General features: G+C 46.8%; 1 protein-coding gene across 2 annotated transcripts; it reads right to left on the bottom strand.

Annotated features, from left to right (window-relative positions):
* Nucleotides 1-2,701: 2,701 nt before the first annotated feature.
* On the bottom strand, nt 2,702-21,372 carry FCAR (Fc alpha receptor). 2 transcript variants are annotated; one of them, XM_034945454.3, is made up of 5 exons: nt 21,095-21,372; nt 20,050-20,085; nt 9,894-10,184; nt 7,211-7,432; nt 2,702-5,792 (listed from the first exon to the last, which is right to left on the bottom strand). In XM_034945454.3, exons 1-5 carry the CDS (start codon nt 21,126-21,128, stop codon nt 5,599-5,601), a joined length of 777 nt encoding a protein of 258 aa, XP_034801345.2. In that variant the 5' UTR covers nt 21,129-21,372; the 3' UTR covers nt 2,702-5,598. The 2 variants fall into 2 exon arrangements, with proteins under 2 accessions (XP_034801345.2, XP_008960491.4); XM_008962243.6 differs by having other exon boundaries at nt 7,145-7,432; nt 21,095-21,364.
* Between the last annotated feature and the right edge of the window lie 2,525 nt (nt 21,373-23,897).

The raw sequence follows: 23,897 nt of genomic DNA, 5'->3' as shown, positions 1-23,897 counted from the left end.
GACTAATGGTCTATTAAAAACACACCTCACCAAGCTCAGCTACCAACTTAAAAAGGACTGGACAATACTTTTACCACTTTCTTTTCTCAGAATTCAGGCCTGTCCTCGGAATGCTACAAGGTACAGCACATTTGAGCTCCTGTATCGACACTCCTTTTTATTAAGCCCCAGTCTCATTCCAGACACCAGACCAACTTGGAATGTGCCCCAAAAAACTTGTCATCCTTACTATCTTCTGTCTAGTCATACTCCTATTCACCGTTCTCAACTACTCACACATGCCCTGCTCTTGTTTACACTGCCGGTTTGTTTACACTGTTTCTCTAAGCCAGCACAGCTGATATCTCCTGGTACTATCCCCAAACCGCCACTCTTAACTCTTAAATAAATAATCTTTGCTGGCAGGACTATGCTGAACCTCCTTAGGCACTCTAATTAGATGTCCTAGGTCCTCCCAATTCTTAGACTTTTAATGCCTGTTTTTCACCTTCTCTTATTCCATTTAGTTTTTCAATTCGTACAAAACTGCATCCAGGCCATCACCAATAATTCTAAATGACAAATGTTTCTTCTAACAGCCCCACAATATCACCCCTTACCACAAAATCTTCCTTCAGCTTAATCTCTCCCACTTTAGGTTCCCACGCCGCCCCTAATCCCGCTCAAAGCAGCCCTGAGAAACATCGCCCATTATCTCTCCATACCACCCCCCAAAATTTTCGCCGTCCCAACACTTTACCCCTATTTCATTTTATTTTTCTTATTAATATAAGAAGACAGGAATGTCAGGCCTCTGAGCCCAAGCTAAGCCATCATATCCCCTGTGACCTGCACGTACACATCCAGATGGCCGGTTCCTGCCTTAACTTATGACATTGTCTTGTGAAATTCCTTCTCCTGGCTCACCCTGGCTCAAAAGCTCCCCTACTGAGCACCTTGTGACCCCCACTCCTGCCCCCCAAAGAACAACCCCACTTTGATTGTAATTTTCCTTTACCTACCCAAATATTATAAAATGGCCCCATTCCATCTCCCTTCGCTGACTCTCTTTTCGGACTCAGCCCGCCTGCACCCAGGTGAAATAAACAGCCTTGTTGCTCACACAGAGCCTGCTTGGTGGTCTCTTCACATGGACGCCCATGAAACAGACCAGCCTAGCCAACATGGTGAAACCCCGTCTCTACGAAAATACAAGAAATTAGCTGGGCGTGGCAGTGCGCACCTGTAGTTCCAGCTACTCGGGAGGCTGAGGCAGGGGAATCACTTGAACCTGGGAGGCGGAGATTGCAGTGAGCCCAGATCACACCAGCGTAGCGACAGAGTGAAACTGTGTCTCAAAAAAAAAAAGAAAAAAAAAGTTTTCTAAGGCCAGGCGCAGTGGCTCATGCCTGTAATCCAAGCACTTTTGGGAGGCTGAAGCGGGCAGATCACCTGAGGCCAGGAGTTCGAGACCAGGCTGACCAACATGGTGAAACCCTGTCTCTACTAAAAATACAAAAATTAGCTGGGCGTGGTGGCGGGTGCCTGTAATCCCAGCTTCTTGGGTGCGGGGGGGATCTGTTCTGCAGATCCCAGCTGTACGACAGATGAGACACATCCTCAGACACCAATATTCAGTGAAAGAGCAGGCCAGGGGGCTGCCGGCACTAGGAGCCAAAGAGAGTGCAGCCCCTCTAAGCTGGCAACGCTTGCATTTATTTAGCACAGATTTAATTAACAAAGGCTTTGAGTCAACACACCTGTGGGTAATTAACCTGGTCACCGCCCCCCCGCCCCCACCTCCCTGGAGAGGGCCATCTTGCCCGAGAATGATCAAAGGTTGATTTTAGGACCATATGACTAAGCAAGCTATTTAGATAAAATACTCCGCATTCCTTTGTATCTGCGCCCTAAGCTGTTTGGCTCCTGAAAAGAGAATCTGGCTGCTTTCAGCCAAACTATCTGAAGCTATGCCAACCTCCCTGGCCTTCCAAGAAGGTTTGCTGCTTCCTATTCCTATAATTTCTTCTGCTACTCTGACTGATCTCCCACACTTGGGAGGTTGAGGCAGGAGAATCCCTTGAACCAGGGAGGCAGAGGTTGCAGTGAGCCGAGATCACACTACTGCACTCCAACATGGGTGACAAGAGCGAGACTCCATCTCAGAAAAAAAAAGTTAAAAAAAAATTGTAGGCCCGGCGTGATGGCTTACGCCTGTGATCCCAGCACTTTGGGAGGCCAAGGCGGGTGGATCACCTGAGGTCCAGAGTTCGAGACCAGCCTGACCAACATGGAGAAACCCCGTCTCTTCTAAAAATATAAAATTAGCCGGGCGTGGTGGCGCATGCCTGTAATCCCAGCTGCTCTGGAGGCTGAGGCAGGAGAATGGCTTGAGCCCAGGAGGCGGAGGTTGCAGTGAGCCGAGACCGCGCCATTGCACCCCAGCCTGGGCAACAAGAGTGAGACTCTGTCTCAAAAAAAAAAAAAAAAAATTGTAGTAAAAACATAACATACAATTTACCATCTTAGCCATTTTAAGTGTACAGTATAGCAGTGTTAAATGTATTCACAGTGTTGTGAAACAGATCTCCAGAATATTTTCATCTTGTAAAACTGAAACTCTATGCCTAAAAGAGGAATCGTTCAACGCATAGAAGTTTTATTTCAACCATTTTTGTTGTTGTTGTTGAGATGGAGTCTTGCTCTGTCACCAAGGCTGGAGTGCGGTGGTACGATCTTGGCTCACTGCAACCTCCGCCTCCTGGGTTCAAGCCATTCTCCTGCCTCAGCCTCCTCAGTAGCTGGTAATGCAGGTGCGTGCCACCACACCTGGCTAATTTTTGTATTTTTAGTAGAGATGGGGTTTTGCCATGTTGGCCAGGCTGGTCTCGAACTCCTGGCCTCGTGATCTGCCTGCCTTAGCCTCCCAAAGTGCTGGGATTTCAGGTGTGAGCCACTGCGCTCAGCCTGGGAAATGTATACTTCAGAGATTGTTGGATTTTCAGGGCCTTCTGTGGCTTGACGTCATCTGGAAAAGTGTGGTCATTGGGAAGATATTACTTTGATTGGTTGTCACTCATGCTTGGGTGTTTACTGAAATGAGTCTGATTGGATGACTTTTAGAAGCAAGGAGCTGCCTGATTGATGGTAACATAACAATATAAAACGTATGGAGTGGCCGGGCTTTGTGGCTCACTCCTGTAATCCCAGCACTTTGAGAGGCTGAGGCAGGCAGATCACCCTGAGGTCAGAAGTTCGTGACCAGCTTGGCCAACATGGCAAAACCCGTCTGTACTAAAAATACAAAAATTATCTGCGTGTGGTGGCAGGTGCCTATAATCCCAGCTACTGGGGAGGCTGAGGCAGGAGAATTGCTGAACCCGGGAAAGAGAGGTTGCAGGGAGCCGAGATCACGTCACTGCTCCCCAGCCTGGGTGACAGAGCAAGACCCCGTCTCAAAAAAAAAAAAAAAAAAAAAAGAGCATCTTCACAGAGATGAGTTGTCATTGATGATGGGTTAAAAATCAGTTTTGGTGGCTACTTGTTACTGTGGTTACAGGACAATAAAATACTTTTCTGAAGAGCTCAGGAACTTTATTATTCTGAAAACGCTTTTTCCAAACAAGGTCCTTCCATCAGCAAAATGACTTATATGAGTTTAATCTTATCCATCTCTGGGAATCCAGCCCCATTGTGTCTCTGTAATCCAAGTCCTGGACCTGACGTAAAGTCCCTCAACCCCCTTCATCCAAAATTGTGGCACTTTCCCTTTATTTATTTATTTATTGTTTATTTGTTTGTTTACTTTTGAGACGGAGTCTCGCTCTGTGGCCCAGGCTGGAGTGTAGTGGCGTGATCTCAGCTCATTGCAAGCCCCGCCTCCCAGGTTCACGCCATTCTCCTGCCTCAGCCCCCGGAGTAGCTGGGACTACAGGCACCTGCCACCACACCTGGTGAAAAAAATCAGAACAAACTGAAGATATGGGCCAGAACTTGTATAAAGTGTGAAAAGCAGTCAATAAAGAAAGTTAGAAATACTTTGCATTTTTTTTTTTATCACAGGACTTGAGTTAAGCCAAGAATACAGTAGAAATTTTATCAAGTAGAGATAAGCTCTCAGTAAAGGATAAAAGTGGGCCTAAGTCCCTTCAGTTTCACTGGAAGTAGGACCCTTACATTTTATAATTATATTTTCATACATAAGCTACTGGACAATGAAGTAAATAGCAATCAGTGAAAGAGCCACATATGACCAACTTAGATTTCCTTGAGTAAAGTCTGTCAAGGGTAAAGCTGTGAAAGTTTATAAGAAAAAAGAATGGGGAATTATTTGGAAGACCATTTGAGTTTTGTACACAAGAATTTAATGTTTGCACACTTGATAATATATGTGAATATCATCAAAACTAAGTGAAAAAATAAATTAATGAGGTGAAACACATGCCTGTATTCCTTGTATGAAAATCCAGTAGAAATAGGGTTTGTGAAATAAATAGGGTAATCCTCCTGTAGGATTATGACTTTCACTCTTATCAATTTGTAGATGAACACAGCAGGAGGCTGAGGTAGGAGGATTGCTTGAGACCAGGGGTTCAAGACCAGCTTAGGCAACATAGGGAGAGCCTCACTTCAACAAAAAAAAATAAAGGAGGGGGGTTACTGAATATATTTGGCATGCTTACCAACCATTTATATTTGGGGAAGACACATTTAAAAATATAAAAGGAAGGCTGGGTGCAGTGGCTCACGTCTGTAATCCCAGCGCTTTGGGAGGCCGAGGCGGGCAGATCACGAGGTCAGAAGTTTGAGACCAGCTTGGCCAATGTGATGAAACCCCGTCTCTACTAAAAATACTGTAAAAGTAGCTGGGCATGATGGTGGGAGCCTGTAATCCCAGCTACTTGGGAGGCCGAGGCGGGAGAATCACTTGAACCCAGGAGGCAGAGGTTGCAGTGAGCCGAGATCGTGCCACTGCACTCCAGCCTGGGCAACAGAGTGAGACTCTGTCTCAAATAAAAATAAAAATAAAAATAAATAAAATAAATAAAAAAAGAGAAGAACAATGAAGGAAGAAATTAAACAGGATATAGAAAATCAGAAGACAGATAAGATGGAAAACCATAACTTATGTTCAGAAAAGTGGGTGCAAATCGATCAGTCCTGCATAAGAAAACACCGTTTGATTGGTTTAAACATGCATCTGGCCAGGCGTGGTGGCTCACGCCTATAATCTCAGCACTTTGGGAGGCCAAGCTGGGTGGACCACTTGAGGTCAGGAGTTCGAGACCAGCCTGGCCAACACAGTGAAACCCCCATCTCTACTAAAAATACAAAAATTAGCCAGGTGCGGTGGTATGTGCCTGTAATTCCAGCTACTTGGGAGGCTGAGGCACAAGAATCACTTGAACCTGGGAGGTTCAATGAGCCGAGATTGCTCCACTGCACTCCAGCCTGGGTGACAGAGCCAGACTCTGTCTCAAAAAAAAAAAAAAAAAAAGTAGATTCAAGCTTCTTAGTGAGCTTTTCTCTCTTGTGTCCTTCAAGTAGCTTTGTCGGACTCCACAGTCCTGACTCCTCTCTGCTTTCACCTCCAGGTGTTTACTTGCAGACACTTGGTGTTCATGCAAAGGTCAATCCTGGCTGACACATCTGTTGGCTCCATCTCGGTTCAGCCACATCTGCCGAGGCTTCCTTGTTCAGCGCCGTATGGCTGTGCCAATTTTCAACCAGTATGGCCAAGAGAGCCACGAGGACCAGTCCTGCCACGGCCATGCGGATCAAGTTCTGTATCGTGTAATCTTGGTGGATGGAGTCTGGAGACACAATTCAAGGAGATGCATGGTTGGTGGTTGTGTTCCATTCCATCCCAACCCCAGAGCCCTGAAACGGGAGCTCATTTCCCTATGCGCTTGCCAAAATGAGACTCCCTCAAGCATCCCCTCAATGAGCTCATGCTTCGCCAGCACCACACTGATCAGTCAGCAAGACTGTGTTCACGGGCAAGGAACTGTGCTTCCCAGGGAAGTGCTATAAACTGGGAAGGAGGTGATTATGGGCAGGTTGTGTTTTTTTTTTTTTTTTTTTTGACATGGAGTCTCACTCTGTTGCCCAGGCTGGAGTGCAGTGGCGCGATCTCGGCTCACTGCATCCTCCGCCTCCCTGGTCAAGTGATTCTCCTGCCTCAGCCTCCCAAGTAGCTGGGATTACAGGCGCCCACCACCACCATGCCTGGTTAATTTTTGTATTTTTAGTGGAGATGGGGTTTCACCATGTTGGCCAGGCTGGTCTCGAACTCCTGACCTCAGGTGATCCACCTGCCTCAGCCTCCCAATGTGCTCAGATTACAGGCGTGAGCCATCGTGGCCAGCCGTGTTTTTTTTTTTTTTTCTTGAGGTGGAGTCTCGTTCTGTCACCCAGGCTGGAGTGCAATGGCGTGATCTTGGCTCACTGCAACAGCCGCCTCCTGGGTTCAAGTGATTCTCCTGCCTCAGCCTCCTGAGTAGCTGGGACGACAGGCTCACGCCACCACGCCCGGCCAGGCAGGTTGTGTTTTCTTTTCATTCTCTCCTCACTTGGTGAATTCACTAAATACCTAATCATATCTCTACAACACCAGAACAAGGTGGAATCCTAGTAAGAATGTCTGCAGCTTGGCCGGGCGCGGTGGCTCACGCCTGTAATCCCAGCACTTTGGGAGGCCGAGGCAGGTGGATCACCTGAGGTCGGGAGTTCGAGACCAGCCCGGCCAACATGGTGAAATCCTGACTGTGTGGTCCCAGCTACTCAGCAGGCTGAGGCAGGAGAATTGCTTGAACCTGGGAGGCGAAGGTTGCAGTGAGTCGAGATCGTGCCACTGCACTCCAGCCTTGGCGAAAGAGCAAGACTCCATCCCGGAAAATAAAATAAAATAAATAAAATGAAACAAACTGAGTTAGCCCTTCTGTTCTCCATAGACCGTAAGTTTTCAATGAACCCTGTCTGGAGAACTCTAGCGAGGAAGTGAAAGCGGAAAGTGTGGTGGGGAAGCCTTTCTCTCTCCACTGTCCTGGAGTGAGAGCCTTTGCCTCTCTTCACTTCACTCTCAGTGCACGTCTTCATATTCCTGCCCGGTGGCAAGGCCCTGGACAGCCAACCCAGACACAGGGCTGGACTGGGCGGTACCTACCTGTGACCACAAGCTCCAGGGCATTACTGGGGAAGGACCACAGGTAGGGGCTCCTGTTGTACCAACCGTAGCACCTGTAGATCCCTGAGACATTGAGGTCCACAGGACCCAAAGAGAAGTTGGCCGGGTGTTCCCCACTTTGGTGCTGTGGCAGAGAAAGTTCTCCCTCCTTGGCCAGTGAAAATCTATCGAATGGGATGTGTGCTGAGCTGCACGTGAGGGAAATATTCTCTCCCGGCATCAATACCAGACCCCGATCCGCAGAGAGGAAGGGTTTGCCATACAAGCCTAAGAGAGAAAAGAGTGAGCTATTAGAAAGACCTTTTCTCCTTTATTCTTTTCTTCTTATTATTATTGTTATTATTATATATTTTTTTGAGATGGAGTTTCGCTCTTATTGCCCAAGCTGGAGTACAGTGGCGTGATCTCAGCTCACTGCAACCTCCGCCTCCCAGGTTCAAGCGATTCTCCTGCCTCAGCCTCCCGAGAAACTGGGATTACAGGTGCGTACCACCACGCCCAGCTAATTTTTGTATTTTTAGTAGAGACGGGGTCTCTCCATGTTGGTCAGGCTGGTCTCGAACTCTTGACCTCAGGTGATCTGCCCACCTTGGCCTCCCAAAGTGCTGGGATTACAGGCATGAGCCACTGCGCCCAGCCTATTATTGTTTTTTGAGATGGAGTCTCGCTCTGTCACTGAGGCTGCGGTGCAGTGGCACGATCTCAGCTCACTGCAACCTCCACCTCCGAGGTTCAAGTGAATCTCCTGCCTCAGCCTCCCGAGTAGCTGGGATTACAGGCACCTGCCACCACGCCCAGCTAATTTTTGTATTTTTAGTAAAGATGAGGTTTCCCCATGTTGGTCAGGCTGGTCTTGAATCCCTGACCTCAGGTGATCCGCCTGCCTCAGCCTCCCAAAGTGCTGGGATTACAGGCGTGAACCACAGTGCCCAGCCTCTTTTTTCTTTTTTAGAATTTATTTATTTTAGAGAGGGTCTCACTCTGTCGCCCAGGCTGAGGGCAGTGGCATAATCACGGCTCACTGCAGCCTCGACCTCCCAGGCTCAGGTGATCCTACCATCTCAGCCTCTCAAGTAGCTGAGACTACAGGTGGGTGCCACCATGCCCAGCTAATTTTTTGATTTTTTGTACAGATGGGGTCTTACTATGTTGCCCAGGCTGGTCTCCTGGGCTTAAGTGATCTGCCCATCTCGGCCTCTCAAAGTGCTGGGATTACAGGCGTGAGCCACGGCGCCCGGCTTCCCAAAGTGCTGGGATTACAGGCACGAGCCACGGTGCCTGGCCACAGTTACTACTTCAGCCAGGCTTTCAACAACAGCCAGCTCAACATCCACAGTCATGTTCCCATAGACAGTTTAAAACTTTGCTATGAGGAGATGAAATGGCACTTTGCTTCTGTGGTCTTGCCTGCAGTGACCCATAACAGTCTAGTCATGAGCAAAACATCGGACAATTTCCAGTAGTGGGAGTACCCTTGAAAATTATGGACCACTACCCTCAAAACTGACAAGGTCATGGAAAACCAGCAACATCTGAGAAGCTGTGACAGCCAAGACAAACCTAAAGATACATGACACCTGCCGGGCGCGGTGGCTCACGCCTGGAATCCCAGCACTTTGGGAGGCTGGGTGCGGTGGCTCATGCCTGTAATCCCAGCATTTTCGGAGGCCGGGCGCAGTGGCTCACGCCAGTAATCCCAGCACTTTGGGAGGCCAGGCGGGCGGATCACGAGGTCAGAAGATTGAGACCATCCTGGATAACACGGTGAAACCCTGTCTCTACTAAAAATACAAAAAATTAGCCAGGCGTGGTGGCGGGCGCCTGTAGTCCCAGCTACTCCGGAGGCTGAGGCAGGAGAATGGTGTGAACCCGGGAGGTTGGAGCTTGCAGTGAGCCGAGATTGTGCCACTGCACTCCAGCCTGGGCAACACGGCGGGACTCCGTCTCAAAAAAAAAAAGATACATGACACCTGAATGCAATGTGAAATCTTTTTGTGTGTGTGTGTGAGATGGAGTCTCGCCCTGTCGCCCAGGCTGGAGTGCAGTGGCGTGATCTTGGCTCACTGCAACCTCTGCCTCCTGGGTTCAAGCGATTCTCCTGCCTCAGCCTCCCAAGTAGCTGGGATTACAGGCGTGTGCCACCAGGCCTGGCCAATTTTTTCCATTTTTAGTAGAGACGGGGTTTCACTGTGTTGGCCAGGCTGGTCTCGAACTCCTGAGTTCAGGTGATCCACCCACCTCAGCCACCCAAAGTGTTGGGATTACAGGCGTGAGCCACTGCACCCGGCGATTGTTGCATTTTCAGTAGAGACGGGGAATTCACCATGTTGGCCAGGCTGGTCTCGAACTCCTGACCTTGGGTGATCCACCCGCCTCGGCTTCCCTAAGTGTTGGGATTACAGGCGTGAGCCACCGCTCCCGGCCGCAATGTGAAATCTTGAATGGGATCCTGGAACAGAGAAAGACTATCAGGTAAAAACTACGAAAATGTAAATAAGCTGTAGACTGTAGCTGGGAATGTGTCGATATTTGTTCATTAATGGTAAGAAATGTGCCATACTAATGTAAGATGTTAACTCTGGGGGAAGTGGGGTGCCAGATGGCTGAGAACTCTCTGAAGCAATCATCAATTTTTTTTTGTTTGTAAATCTAAAACTTCTTGAAAAATACTCTATTAAAAATAAGAAAAAAATCACACCAGGGCTGTGGACCCTGGATGTTTCCTTACCTGTCACTACCAGCTCCAGGGTGTCACTGTACCGGAACCTGTAGTGCCCTATCCTATATTGGCACTGATAGCGCCCTGCCTTGTTTGCGTCCATGTGGTCAATGACGAACTCAGGATCAGTCTCATTCCAAAACTTCAGTTTTCTGCCTATCTCTCGGTACGTGGAGTTTTTTATGATCATCAGCTGGGTCAGGTAAGCTTCACGAATGGCCTGGCACTGGATTTTCACAGATCCATCCAAGGGAATCACAGGACTCGATTTGGCAGATATGAAAGGCATGGGAGAGTCCCCTGGAAGAAAAGAAAGCCCAGACTGAGGTGGCTCGCCATGGGGAAGCCATTCCTTTCCTTCTCTGTGGGGGAAGTAAAAATACATTAGGGTGTGAAGAACCTACCATTCTTTATTTAAAAAAAAATTTAGGCCGGGTGCAGTAGCTCATGCCTGTATTCCCAGCACTTTGGGAGGCCGAGGCCGGTGTATCACGAGGTGAGGATATTGAGACCATCCTGGCTAACACGGTGAAACCCCGTGTCTACTGAAAATACAAAAAATTAGCAGGACGTGGTGGCGGGCGCCTGTAGTCCCAGCTACTCGGGAGATTGGGGCAGGAGAATGGCGTGAACCCGGGAGGCAGAGCTTGCAGTGAGCCGAGATCACACCACTCCACTCCAGCCTGGGCAACAGAGTGAGACTTCATCTCAACAACAACAACAAAAAAACAAATTAAAAAAAGAGAAAAATTTAAATAATTTGTGATGCTGAGGTTTGGAGTACGATTGATCCTGTCACCCAGGTACTGAGCTTAGTACCCAATAGGCAGGTTTTCAACCCCCTTTCTTCCCCCCCATCTAGTAGTCTCCAGGGTCTATGGTTGCCATCTTTATTTTTTATTGTTATTATTTTTCGAGACAGAGTCTGTTGTGTCGCCCAGGCTGCAGTGCAGTAGTGCAATCTCAGCTCCTCTGCCTCCCGGGTTCAAGCAATTCTCCTGCCTCAGCCTTCCGAGTAGCTGGGATTACAGGTGCCCACCACCATGCCTGGATAATTTTTGTATTTTTAGTAGAAACGGGGTTTCACCATGTTGGCCAGGCTGGTCTTGAACTCCTGACTTCAAGTGATCCACCTGCCTCGGCCTCCCAAAGTGCTGGGATTACAAGCGTGAGCCACCGCACCTGGCTGCAACTGGGGTTTTTGCAGAGGCAACACTGAAGCCAGGGGGACCTCAGCAGGCCTTGACCCCAGAGCAGTCGAGTGCCGTTACCACAGCCCCTGCAGAGGCCACGGGCATGGTGCGTGGGAGCAGTGAGATGGCTCCACCTGCCGTCACTCCACAAGGCTCAAGGCCAGTTTCCAGCACAGTGGCCCAGCTTCTGCCTGAACTCTGCCCGGGGCCGTGGCTGCATGCTTCCCTGGAAAGCACCCAGATGGTGAAGTGGGTGACTCTACCCACCCCTGCCACTTGCAGCCAGACGGGCCAGGCTTGCTGGGTCTTCCAGCGCTGCAAACCCCCTTCTGCCTGAACTCTGTGGGGTGTGCAGCTCTGTGTTTTTCTTTTCTTTTCTTTTTTTTTTTTGTTGAGATGAAGTCTCACTCTGTCGCCCAGGCTGGAGTGCAGTGGCGCAATCTCGGCTCACTGCAAGCTCTGCCTCCCGGGTTCACGCCATTCTCCTGCCTCAGCCTCCCAAGTAGCTGGGACTACAGGCACCTGCCGCCACGCCCTGCTAATTTTTTTTTGTATTTTTAGTAGAGACGGGGTTTCACCATGTTATCCAGGATGGTCTCAGTCTCCTGACTTCGTGATCTGCCCACCTCGGCCTCCTAAAGTACTGGGATTACAGGTGTGAGCCACCATGCCCCGCAGCTCTGTGTTCCCCTGGGAGCACTGAGATGGCAGAGCATGTGGCTCCAATCACCCTTGCTGAGAAGGACTCACCACGTTAGGTGGCGACCAAGCCGTGAGGAGCCCTCATTCTCAGAACGTTCAGAGGGGTGAAACACCTGATTTCATCAGCCTGCAGAGGAGTGGGGTGGTCCTCCCTCCATAGGGCTGGCCGGGGAAGGATACAGCCTGTCTGCCCACCATGCCCTGCCTGAGGGAGCCCTGTGGGCAGAACAATCCTAACAAAGGAAACGGTGGGTGCAGAGCCAGTGACTGTAGGAGGCTCCTCCAAAGCCCAAGAATGGACCAGGCGAGGGAGTCACCCCTCCCCACAACCACAGAGCACTACTGCCGACTTTGTCAAAATACAAGAATTAGGGGGCCAAGGCAGGCAGATTGCTTGAGCCCAGGAGTTTAAGACCAGCCTGGTAAACATGGTGAAACCCCATCTCTACAAAAAAAAAAAATTACAAAAATTTTCTCTTTATGGTGGTGTGTGCTTGTAGTCCCAGCTACTCAGGAGGCTGAGGCAGGAGGATCACTTAGCCTGATAGGTAGAGGCTGCAGTGAGCCGAGATTGTGCCACTGTACTCCAGCCTGGGTGACAGAGCAAGACCCTGTGTCAAAAAACGAAACAGAAAACGAAACAAAACTACAAAAGAGCCTTGTGGCTAAGATCCTGTATGCTGGCCAACCCTTTTAAGTGCCACCTACTGGATCACACTTCAAAATACAACACTGAAATATTTTGCCAGTATACAACAAAGGGAAAAATCCAGCCCCAAATAAAGATTCTGTGCAGAGTCCTGGCATCTGAAAACACCCAGAAATGAAGCCAAACGACTGTACTCAATTGACATCACAGTTAAAGAACACCAGCCCTCACACAAGAGAAAGAATCAACACCAAGGCCGGGCGCGGTGGCTCACACCTGTAATCCCAGCACTTTGGGAGGCTGAAGTGGGCAGATCACCGGAGGTCAAGAGTTTGAGACCAGCCTGAACAACGTGACAACACCCGGGCTCTACTAAACATACAAAAATTAGCTGGGTGTGGTGGCACACACCTGTAATCCCAGCTACTCAGGAGGCTGAGACAGGAGAATCGCTTGAACCCGAGAGGTGAAGCTTGCAGCAGTGAGCTGAGATTGCGCCACTGCACTCCAGCCTGGGCGACAGAGTAAGACTCTGCCACAAAAAAGAAAAAAAAGAAAAAAAAAAAAAGAATCAACACAAGAACTCTGGCAACTCGATAGTCCCCCAGAAATCTGGTTCTTAGCTACATTGAGATGAATGAAACGAGGGATATAGAATTCAGAATCTGGATGGCCAGGAAGCTCATCGAAATTGAGGAGAAATTTGAAACACAATCCAAGGAGTCCATGGTGGGGACACACTGGCTTTTTGAGTTCCCAGAATTCTTTTTCATGTGTGGGGGCCCGGTCATTATGCCACAGCCATCAGACAGAGAGGAGTCCAGTCTCTCTTCCCTGTGAGCTCCCACCCCCACTTTACCAGGCAGAGCCCCCAGCTCGGGAGTGCAGAGCAGCTGCCCTGCCCTCAGCACACTCACTGGTGGTGGCTCGTGTTTCCCTGGGGAGTGGCTCCCAGAGGCAACTGACAGCCCCTCTGCCACTGCCAGGGCAAGGGTTCTGCCGCTGCTGCCCGTGATCTGGGGAAGAAGCAAGGAGGCTGGGGGCTTCATTCATGCTTCTATTTATTTATTTATTTATTTATTTATTTATTTATTTATTTGAGACGGAGTCTCGCTCTGTCGCCCACGCTGCAGTGCAGTGGCCCGATCTCGGCTCACCGCAAGCTCCGCCTCCCGGGTTCACGCCATTCTCCTGCCTCAGTCTCATCCTCCTCCCGAGAAGCTGGGACTACAACCGCCCGCCACCACGCCCGGCTAATTTTTTGTGTTTTTAGTAGAGACGGGGTTTCACCAGATTAGCCAGGATGGTCTCGATCTCCTGACCTCGTGATCCGCCCGCCTCGGCCTCCCAAAGTGCTGGGATTCCAGGCGTGAGCCACCGCGCCCGGCCTTCATTCATGCTTCTAGCGCACCACAGTCACCATACGGAGAGGAGCTGAGCCTCCTCTCCCTGTGAGCCCTCGACCTCCTGCTCTTCACCAAGCCCCAGCTTGATTCCGCGGCGCAACAGCCCCACCCTCTGGCGGAGCGTTCCCAGCAGCTGTGAGTCTGCGTTTCTCTGTGGCGGAGCTCCCAGAGGCAACGGAAAGCCACTCTGCCGCTGCCACTGCGGTGGCACTGGCCTTGCTGCCCTCAGACTGGGGAAGGAGCAAAGACTCTGAGTGCTTTAACCACACCTCCAGCAAACTGCCCTAAGGAGAAGAGGCCAGTCTGTCACCCCTGTGACCCACCTGTCCCCCCTGCTCATCACTAGGCAGGGCCCCTAGCTTGGACCCACAGTGCAGTCGCCCCACTCTTGGCTCATCGCACTGACTGACAGTAGCTTCACATCTCTCTGGGGTGGAGTTCCAAGGGACAAGTGAAAGGCCGTCTGCCACAACCACTGCTAAGGTCCCTTCTCCTGCTGCCCCCAAGCCACGGAGGGAACATAAAGTCTGAGCTCACCCCAGAGCTGTGATGTGCAGCCTGGGAGTGCCGAGCCCAGATCTGCAGCCAGCACTTGGGTGGGAGAGGAGCCCCCACTTTCAGAGCGTGAGAGGGAGCACAGCGGCAATCATGAGGAATGACCTACTGGCCGTTGTGCGTAAGCATCATTTACCGGATTGCAGCCCAAACTTCAACACCAAAAATGCTCGCTAATATACCTCCCTGTGAAACCAAGGACAAGAATTTAGCTATAAATAAAGACCCTGTGCGAAGCCCCAGCCCTCTGAAACCATCCAGAAAAGAAGTCTACTGACTGTGCTCAAATTACATCACAGTTAAAAGAAAAAAGAAAAAAATTCAAATTGCAGCACACTCAAAGGAACATTAGCCCACATGGATGAGAAAGAACTGAGCAAGAACTCCATCAACTCAAAAAGCAACAGTGTCTTCCTTCCTCCAAATTACCACACAAGCTTCCCAGCAAGGGCTCTTTACCTGGCTGAAACGACAGAAATAGAATTCAGAATGTGGATAGAAATTAAGGTCATCAAGATTCAGGAGAAAGTTGAAACCCAATGCAAGGAATCTAAAGATTACAATAAAATGACAGAGGGGCTAATCTATGAGATGGTCATTTTGAAAGAACCAAACGGATCTGATAGAGCTGAAAAACACACTACGAGATTTCATAATGCGATCACAAGTATTAATGGCAGAATAAAGCAAAATGAGGAAAGAATCTCAGAGCATGAATACTGGCTCTCTGAACTAATTCAGTCAGACAAAAATGAAGACAAAAGAATAAAAAAGAATTAACAAAACCTCTAAGAAATATGGGATTATGTAAAGAGACCAAATAGCCCATTGGCATCCCCGAAAGAGATGCGGAGAAAGCAAGCAACATGGAAAACATATTTCAGGGTATTGTTCATGAAAACTTCCCCAACGTCACTAGAGAGGTCAAGAATCAAATACAGGAAACAAAGAGAACCCTTGCAAAATACTACACAAGAAGAGCATCCCCAAGACACAAAATCATCAGATTCTTCAAGGTAGAAATGAAAGAAAGAAATGTCGGCCGGGCGCGGTGGCTCACGCTTGTAATCCCAGCACTTTGGGAGACCAAGGCGGGCGGATCACGAGGTCAGGAGATTGAGACCATCCTGGCTAACATGGTGAAACCCCATCTCTACTAAAAAAAATACAAAAAATTAGCTGGGCATGGTGGTGGGCACCTGTAGTCCCAGCTACTGGGGAGGCTGAGGCAGGAGAATGGCATGAATCCGGGAGGTGGAGCTTGCAGTGAGCCGAGATCGCGCCACTGCACTCCAGACTGGCAGCCTGGGCAACACACCAAGACTCAGTCTCAAAAAAAAAAAAAAAAAAAAGTGAAAAGGCAGCAAAAAAGAAGGGGCAGGTCACCTACAAAGGGAATGCCATCGAGCTAACAGCAGACCTTTCAGCAGAAACTCTACAAGCCAGAAGAGATTGGGGGCCTATATTTAATATTCTTATGAAAAGAATTTCCAACCAAGAATCTCATTCCCAGCCAAACTAAGTTTCATAAGTGAAGGAGAAATAAGATCCTTTTCAGACAAGCAAATGCTGAGGGAATTTATTACCATCAGGCCTGCCTTACAAGAGGTCCTAAGAGGAACGCTAAATATGGAAAGAAAAGACCATCACCAGCCAATAGAAAACACACTTACATACATAAACCAGTGACACTATAAAACAACCACACAAACAAGTCTGCATAATAACCAAACCAGCTAACAACATGATGACAGGAAAAAATCCGCACATGTAAATACTAACTTTGAATGTAAATGGACTAATTGTCCTAATTAAAATGCAGAGAGTGGCAAGTTGGATAAAGAAGCAAGAGGCCAGGTGCAGTGGCTCACGCCTGTAACCCCGGCACTTTGGGAGGCTGAGGTGGGTGGATCATTTGAGGTCAGGAGTTCGACATTAGCCTGGCCAATGTGATGAAATCCCATCTCCAAAAAAAAAAAAAAAATAGCTGGGCATGGTGGTACACACCTGTAATCCCAGCTATTTGGGAGGCTGAGGCAGGAGAATCATTTGAACCTGGGAGGCAGAGGTTGCAGTGAGTCAAGATCATGCCACTGCACTCCAGCCTGGGTGACAGAGCGAGACTCCGTCTCAAAAAAAAAAAAAAAAAAAAAAAAGCAAGATTCAACATTATGCTGCCTATAAGAAACCCATCTCATATGCAATGACATCCATAGGCTCAAAGTAAAGAAATGGAGAAAAATTTACCAAGCAAATGGAAAGCCAAAAAAAAAAAAATGCAGGAGCTGCTATTAAAATTTCAGACAAAACAGACTTTATACCAACAAAGATCAAAGAAGGCAAAGAAGGGCATTAAATCATGGTAAAGGGTTCAATTCAACATGAAGACCATAGCAGGACAGTGGCCACGGAAGTCGGAATCTGCTAAGGAGTGTGTAACAGCCCAACTGCTGAATCAAAAAGAAAAAGAAAAAAAATTAAAAAAAGAGCATGAAGACCTAACTATCCTAAATATATATGCACCTAACATGGAAGCACCCGGATTCATAAAGCGTGTTCTGAGAGACCAACGAAGAGACTTAGACAACCACACAATAATAGGGGGAGACTTTAACATCCTGCCGACGGTGTTAGATCATTGAGGCAAACAAAGATATTCAGGACCTGAACTCAGCAGTGGATCAAATGGACCTGACAGACATCTACAGAACTCTCCACCCCGAAAACAACAGAATCTACATTGTTTTCATTGCCTCATGGCACATACTCTAAAGTCAATCATACAATCAGACATACAGCAATCCTTAGCAGGCTGGGTGCAGTGGCTCACACCTGTAATCCCAGCACTTTGGGAGGCCAAGGCTGGCGGATCATGAGGTCAGGAGATCGAGACCATCCTGGCTAATGCAGTGAAACCCCGTCTTTACTAAAAATACAAAAAAAATTAGCCGGGTGTGGTGGCGGGCACCTGTAGTCCCAGCTACTCGGGAGGCTGAGGCAGGAGAATGGCGTGAACCCGGGAGGCGGAGCTTGCAGTGAGCCTAGATTGCGCCACTGCACTCCAGCCTGGGCGACAGAGCAAGACTCCATTTCAAAAAAAAAAAAAACAATCCTTAGCAAATCCAGAAAAGCGAAATCAGAGCACAGTGGAATAAAAATAGGAATAAATACTAAGAAAACCACTCAAAACTGTACAATGCATGGAAATTAAGCAGTCTGTTCTGGAATTTTTGGGTAAATATAGCAGAATCTCTGGGACACAGCTAAGGCAGTGCTAAGGGGGAAGTTTATAGCACTAAACTCCCACGTCAAAAAGCTAGAAAAAGTTCAAATTAACAACCTAACATCATAACAAGAGGAACTAAGAGAACCAAGAGGAAATCAACCCCAAAGCTCGTAGGAAACAAGAAATAACCAAAATCAGAGCTGAGCTGAAGGAGATTGAGACACAAAAAAGCATTCAGAAGATCAGCAAATCCAGGAGTCGGATTTTTGAAAAAATTAGTAAGACAGATGACTAGTTAGACTAATAAAGAAGAAAAGAGAGATGATCCGGATAAACACAATTAGAAACAACAAAGGGTATATCACCACTCACCCCACAGAAATACAATCATCAGAGAATATTATGAACACCTCTATGCACACAAACTAGAAAATCCAGAATAAATGGAGAAATTCCTGGACACATACACCCTCCTGAGATCGAACCAAGAATAAATTGAATACATGAACAGACCAATAATGAGCTCCAAAATTGAATCAGTAATAAAAATCCTACAGACCAGAAAAAGCCCAGTACCAGACAGACTCACAGCTGAATCCCATCCGATATATAAAGAAGAGCTGGCACTATATCTACTGAAACATTCCAAAAATATTCAGGAAGAGGAATGCCTCCCCAGCCCCTTCTATGAGACCAGCATCATCTTGATGCAAAAACATGGCAGAGACACAACAAAACCAGAAAACTTCAGGACAATATCCTTGTTGAACATAAATGCAAAAATCCTCAACAAAATACTAGCAAACAATCCAGCAGCACATCAGAAAGCTAATCCACCACCATCAGGTAGGCTTTATTTCTGGGATGCAAGGTTGATTCGATATAGGAGTCTCGCTCTGTTGCCCAGGCTGGAGTGTAGTGGCGTGAACTTGGCTCACTGCAAGCTCCGCCTCCTGGATTCACGCCATTCTCCTGCCTCAGCCTCCCGAACAGCTGGGACTACAGGCGCCTGCCACCACGCCTGGCTAATTTTTTTGTATTTTTAGTAGAGACGGGGTTTCACCGTGTTAGCCAGGATGGTGTCGATCTCCTGACCTCGTGATCCGCCCGCCTCAGCCTCCCAAAGTGCTGGGATTACAGGCATGAGCCACAGTGCCCGGCCAATATACACAAATCTTAAATATGATTCATCACATAAATAGAACAACCCCCCCCACACACATAATCCTCTCAATAGAGCTTTTGATAAAATTCAACATCTCTTTATGCTAAAAAACCTTGACAAACTAGGCATTGAAGAAACATATTTCAAAATAATAAGAATGATGTATGACAAACTCACAGTCAACATCATATTGAATGGGCAAAAGCTGGAAATATTCCCCTTGAAAACTGGCACAAGACATGGATGCCGTCTCTCACTACTTCTGTTCAACATAGTACTGGAGGTCCTAGCTAGAGCAATCAGGCAAGAGAGAAACACAAGGCATCCAAATAGGAAGAAAGGAAGTGAAACTATCCCTGTTTGCAGGTGATGTGATTCTATACCTAGAAAACCACAGTCTCTGCCCAAACACTTCTTAATCTGATAAACAACTTTAGCAAAGTTCCAGGATACAAAATCAATTAATAAAAATCAGTAGCATTTCTATACACCAAAAACATCTAAGCTGAGAGCCAAATCAAGAATAGAATCCATTCACAATTACTGCAAAAAGAATAAAATACCTGGGAATACAGCTAACCAGGGAGGTGAAAGATCTCTGCAACGAGAACTACAAAACACTGGTCAAAGAAATCATAGATGACACAAACAAATGGAAAAACATTCCATGCTCATGGATAGGAAGAATGAATATTGTTCAACACACAAATAATTCAGGCTTTAGAAGGAGCTGGAAGAGAGAAGACATGGATGGACGTGGGGCTCACACCCATTAGGAGGCTAAGGCAGTAGTAGTTGGGGTGGCAGAATATTCAGTAGTACACTAAGACTGCCTCATGCTTAGTACTGCAGTAGTACTACAGAATGCTAGAGTGTTCAGTAGGCTTAGACTATGGCAGCATCCTTTTAAATGAAGTGACGGGAGGAAGTGGGTTGCTAAAACAAAATAGAATCAGCATAAGGAAGGATATTGGGCAGATGACTCCTGACTTCCTCATTCTTGCAGTTTGAGCGTTCAGTAAATTACAGATCCTTCATGGACAGTCTAACACAGGCAAGGACTAACTATAAATCCAGGCCTGAGCATTAATGAGTCTGAAGGGTTTGGAGATAACAAAGTGAGATAGAAATTATGCAAGAGAAGCACAGCAGAAACAACTAGAATGGGGACTAAAATAAGAATGGTGCTTCAGGCTATTCCTCAATTTCTTTATTCTAGAGCTCCCAAGAGGGTCTAAAGGGGCTGGGAGAGATTTACAGGACACTTACCTTCCTGTGCCTGAATCCTCTGGCCCAGACAGAGCACTGGAAGAGAGAGATTTATGAAAAATCAAGCTTCCATTTCCAACCTTTATGACAAATCACTCTCTGTAATGACAGACCAGAAAAAGACCAGTACCAGATGGATTCACAGCTCAATCCCACCAGATATATGAAGAAGAGCTAGCATTTTTTTTTTTTTTTTTGAGGCGGAGTCTCGCTGTGTCGCCCAGGCTGGAGTGCAGTGGCATGATCTCGGCTCACTGCAAGCTCCGCCTCCCAGGTTCACGCCATTCTCCTGCCTCAGCCTCCCGAGTAGCTGGGACTACAGGTGCTCACCACCATGCCTGGCTAATTTTTTTTGTATTTTTAGTAGAGACGGGGTTTCACCATGTTGGCCAGGATGGTTTTGATCTCCTGACCTCGTGATCCGCCCGCCTCGGCCTCCCAAAGTGCTGGGATTACAAGCATGAGCCACCGCGCCCGGCCAAGAAGAGCTAGTATTTTTCCAACTGAAACTATTGAAAAAAATCCAGGGGAGCGATTCCTCCCCAACTCATTCTATGAGGCCAACATCATCCTGATAACAAAATGTGGCAGAGATACAACAAAAACAGAAAACTTCGGGATAATATCTTTGTTGAACATAAATGCAAAAATCTTCAACAAAAATACTAGTAACCATATTTCTATATGGGTTTCTATCATATGTTTTCCTTCCACAACAATCACAGTTTTGAGGTTCATTCTTTATTTTTACCTTTCAGATTCCAGCCTCTAAGTCTCTCCTTGATAAGAACCTTGGGACCATCATGAATCCCAGATAACACACTAAAGGTTTAATACAAATATTAAACCTTGAGCCCCACAAGCTAGCTTGGGCTTGGGTAGAGACAAAGTTATAGATACATTGACAAAGACGGCCTTTCCACTAAGGAGATCAGAATCTCCTTGGCAGCCACTAAAATCTCCTAGTCACACTGTTAAGAGACACCCTGATTATTTTGGGATTTCTCTATCTTCCCCTCTAACCCACTTTTACTCTGAAACTCACCAAGACACAGGAGGGTGGTCTGTTTGGGGTCCATCGTGCTGACACGGCCTCAGCCCCGTTGCTCTCCTTTCAATGCACATTAGCAGGATGACAGATATTCTTACGACAATAAGCTCCACAGGAAGTATGAGGACAGAGCCCCTCGTCAGGGAATTTCCACATCTATTGCCTCACAGCAAAGTGGAACAGTTCGTTGCCGAATAACTTAGTTCCAGGTTGCTCTTGGGTGGAGCCCAAGAGAAGACATATATATGTATATTTTTTTAAATAGAGATGGGGTCTTTCTATGTTGGCCAGGGTAGTCTCTAACTTCTGGCCTCAAGAAATCCTCCTGCCTAAGACCTATATTTCTATTTATGTTTCAGATGAGAAACGAATGAGAAGTGAATTTTCATCAAGCCAGTGTCTAATCGGTGTTCAAATTCATCTTTGAACCAGATGCTACATCCAAATAGACAGGCTTGGGACAGAATATAAGGTGGTGGATACCATACAGGCAGACATTGCCTTCACTGGGCCATTAGTCAAAAGCTCTGTGGCTTTGTCTGTTCTGAACCTATGTTTCATCTCTGAGATTCGTGGTCTGAGTATATTTACTTGGACTTGACCAGGCATGCAGTATACCCTTATCCTGGAGATGATCTCAATGCCAGAATGTGGAGGCATTTTCTCTGGCACTATTTGTCATCTCTAAAGAAAGAATCTACTATTTTATTATACTTTTTTGTTTATTTGTATAAATTTAAGGAGCGCAAGTGAAATTTTATTACATGGATATTTTGTGTAGTGGTGAAGTCTGGGCTTTTAATGTAATTATCCTCAAATAATGTACATTGTCGCTCATTGAGTATTTTTTTAACTTTTATTTTAGGTTCAAGGGAACATGGGAAGGTTTGTTATACAGGTAAACTTGTGTCATGGGGGTTTGTTGTACAGATTATTTCATCACCTAGGTAATAAGCTTGGTACCTAATAGTTACTTTTCCTGCTCCTTTCCCGCCTCCCACCCTCCACCCTAAAGGAGACCCCATTGTCTGTTGTTCCCCTTTTTTGTGTTCATGAGTTCTATTATTTAGCTTCCACTTATAAGTGAGAACATGCTGTATTTGGTGTTCTGTTCTTGTATAGTTTGCTAAGGATAATGGCCTCCAGCTCCATCCATGTTTCCACAAAACATATGAACTCATTCTTTTTTTATGGCTTCAAATTAATTTTATTTTTATCTTATTGTTTATGTTATTTTGATTGTAGACTCCTGGCTATCACGAATTCTTCAAGTATGGAGAGTGAAATATTCCTGATTAAACCTTCTACTATTTTATTTTATTTTATTTATTCTTTTTTTTTTTGAGACGGAGTCTTGCTCTGTCGCCCAGGCTGGAGTGCAGTGGCGTGATCTCAGCTTACTGCAAGCTCCACTTCCCGGGTTCATGCCATTCTCCTGCCTCAGCCTCCCGAGTAGCTGGGACTACAAGCACCTGCCACCACGCCCGGCTAATTTTTTTGTATTTTCACTAGAAACGGGGTTTCACCGTCTTAGCCAGGATGGTCTCGATCTCCTGACCTCGTGATCCACCCACTTCGGCCCCCCAAAGTGCTGGGATTACAGGCGTGAGCCACCGCACCCCGCCTTTATTTTCATTTTAATACATCATAACTTAGCCCTTCCAACGCCGAAGTATTTTGAAGTCCTGAACTTGTCCCATATTTCAGAAAGCAGATCAGCTTCCATGTTGACTGTTTCATTTGTGCAAATTTAAGTGACCTTTTGTTTCGCCACATTTTGTTAATTTCCACATACATATTTACGTTCAGGAAATTTGGAAATACTACGTTCTGGAAATTTGGTGTTGATGATTGCATGAAATTGACCGCATTCTAATTTTCTTTTTTTGTTGTTTTGTTACTTATGCCTTATTTATTTATTCCTTTGTTCTCACTTGAATGGGACTTTGGGTGAAAGACAAATAATGGCTGTACTCTTAGTTGAGTATTTAAAATGCAGAGATTGTAAAGGCAGGATGACCTAATTAAAAATACTATTGTTGGCTGGGTGCAGTAGCTCATGCCTGTAATCCCAGCACTTTGGGAGGCCAAGGCAGGTGAATCACTTGAGGTCAGGAATTTAAGACCAGCCTGGTCAATGTGGTGAAACCTAGTCTCTACTAAAAATATAAAAAATTAGCTGGGTGTGGTGGCGGGTGCCCGTAATTCCAGCTACTCGGAAGGCTGAGGCAGGAGAGCCACTTGAACCCAGGAGGCAGAGGTTGCAGTGAGCCAAGATCACTGCACTCCAGCCTGGGCAACACAGAGCGAGACTGTGTCTCAAAAAAACAAAAGCTATTGTTATGGTTTACAAATGACATGGCTTTCTATTGGGAGAGAGATACTTACTAATTGGTTGAATTTCAGGAACTTCAGTGGCCAATATTTACTAATGGGCTGGAACAGATTTTGTCAACTTACCACAACATTTGGTGTGGTTTTGTTCTTTTGTTTCCTCCTTTTGTGGAACAGGAATGGTAACGTAGCCATGGGGTGCTGAGATATCTGGTTAAACATTATTCTGTGTGTGTCTGTGGGGGTGTTGCTGAATGAGATTATCAATGGAATGAGTGTAATTTATAAAGCAGATTGCTCTCCCTAATGTGAGTCGGCCTCATTCAATCAGGTGGGAACTGAATAGAACAAAACATTGAACTGGTAATGTAAGATGAAGTTCCTTTTGCCTGGACATCAGTCTTTTCTGGCCCTTGAACTCTCACTAAAACATTGACTCTTTAGATGTTGAGCCTGCCAGCTT

Source organism: Pan paniscus, chromosome 20, assembly GCF_029289425.2.
Source record: "Pan paniscus chromosome 20, NHGRI_mPanPan1-v2.0_pri, whole genome shotgun sequence".
Classification (NCBI taxonomy): domain Eukaryota; kingdom Metazoa; phylum Chordata; class Mammalia; order Primates; family Hominidae; genus Pan; species Pan paniscus.
This window is presented reverse-complemented; position numbering and strand designations above follow the sequence as displayed.

Excerpts from the sequence above, each read along its gene's own strand:
- FCAR (XM_008962243.6), bottom strand. The coding sequence starts at position 21,128 with ATGGACCCCAAACAGACCACCCTCCTGTGTCTTG. Across the intron at positions 20,086-21,094 it reads GACCACCCTCCTGTGTCTTG|TGCTCTGTCTGGGCCAGAGG; the intron begins GTGAGTTTCAGA and ends TCTCTCTTCCAG. Across the intron at positions 7,433-9,893 it reads CCTGGAGCTGGTAGTGACAG|GCTTGTATGGCAAACCCTTC; the intron begins GTAAGGAAACAT and ends TTTCTCTCTTAG.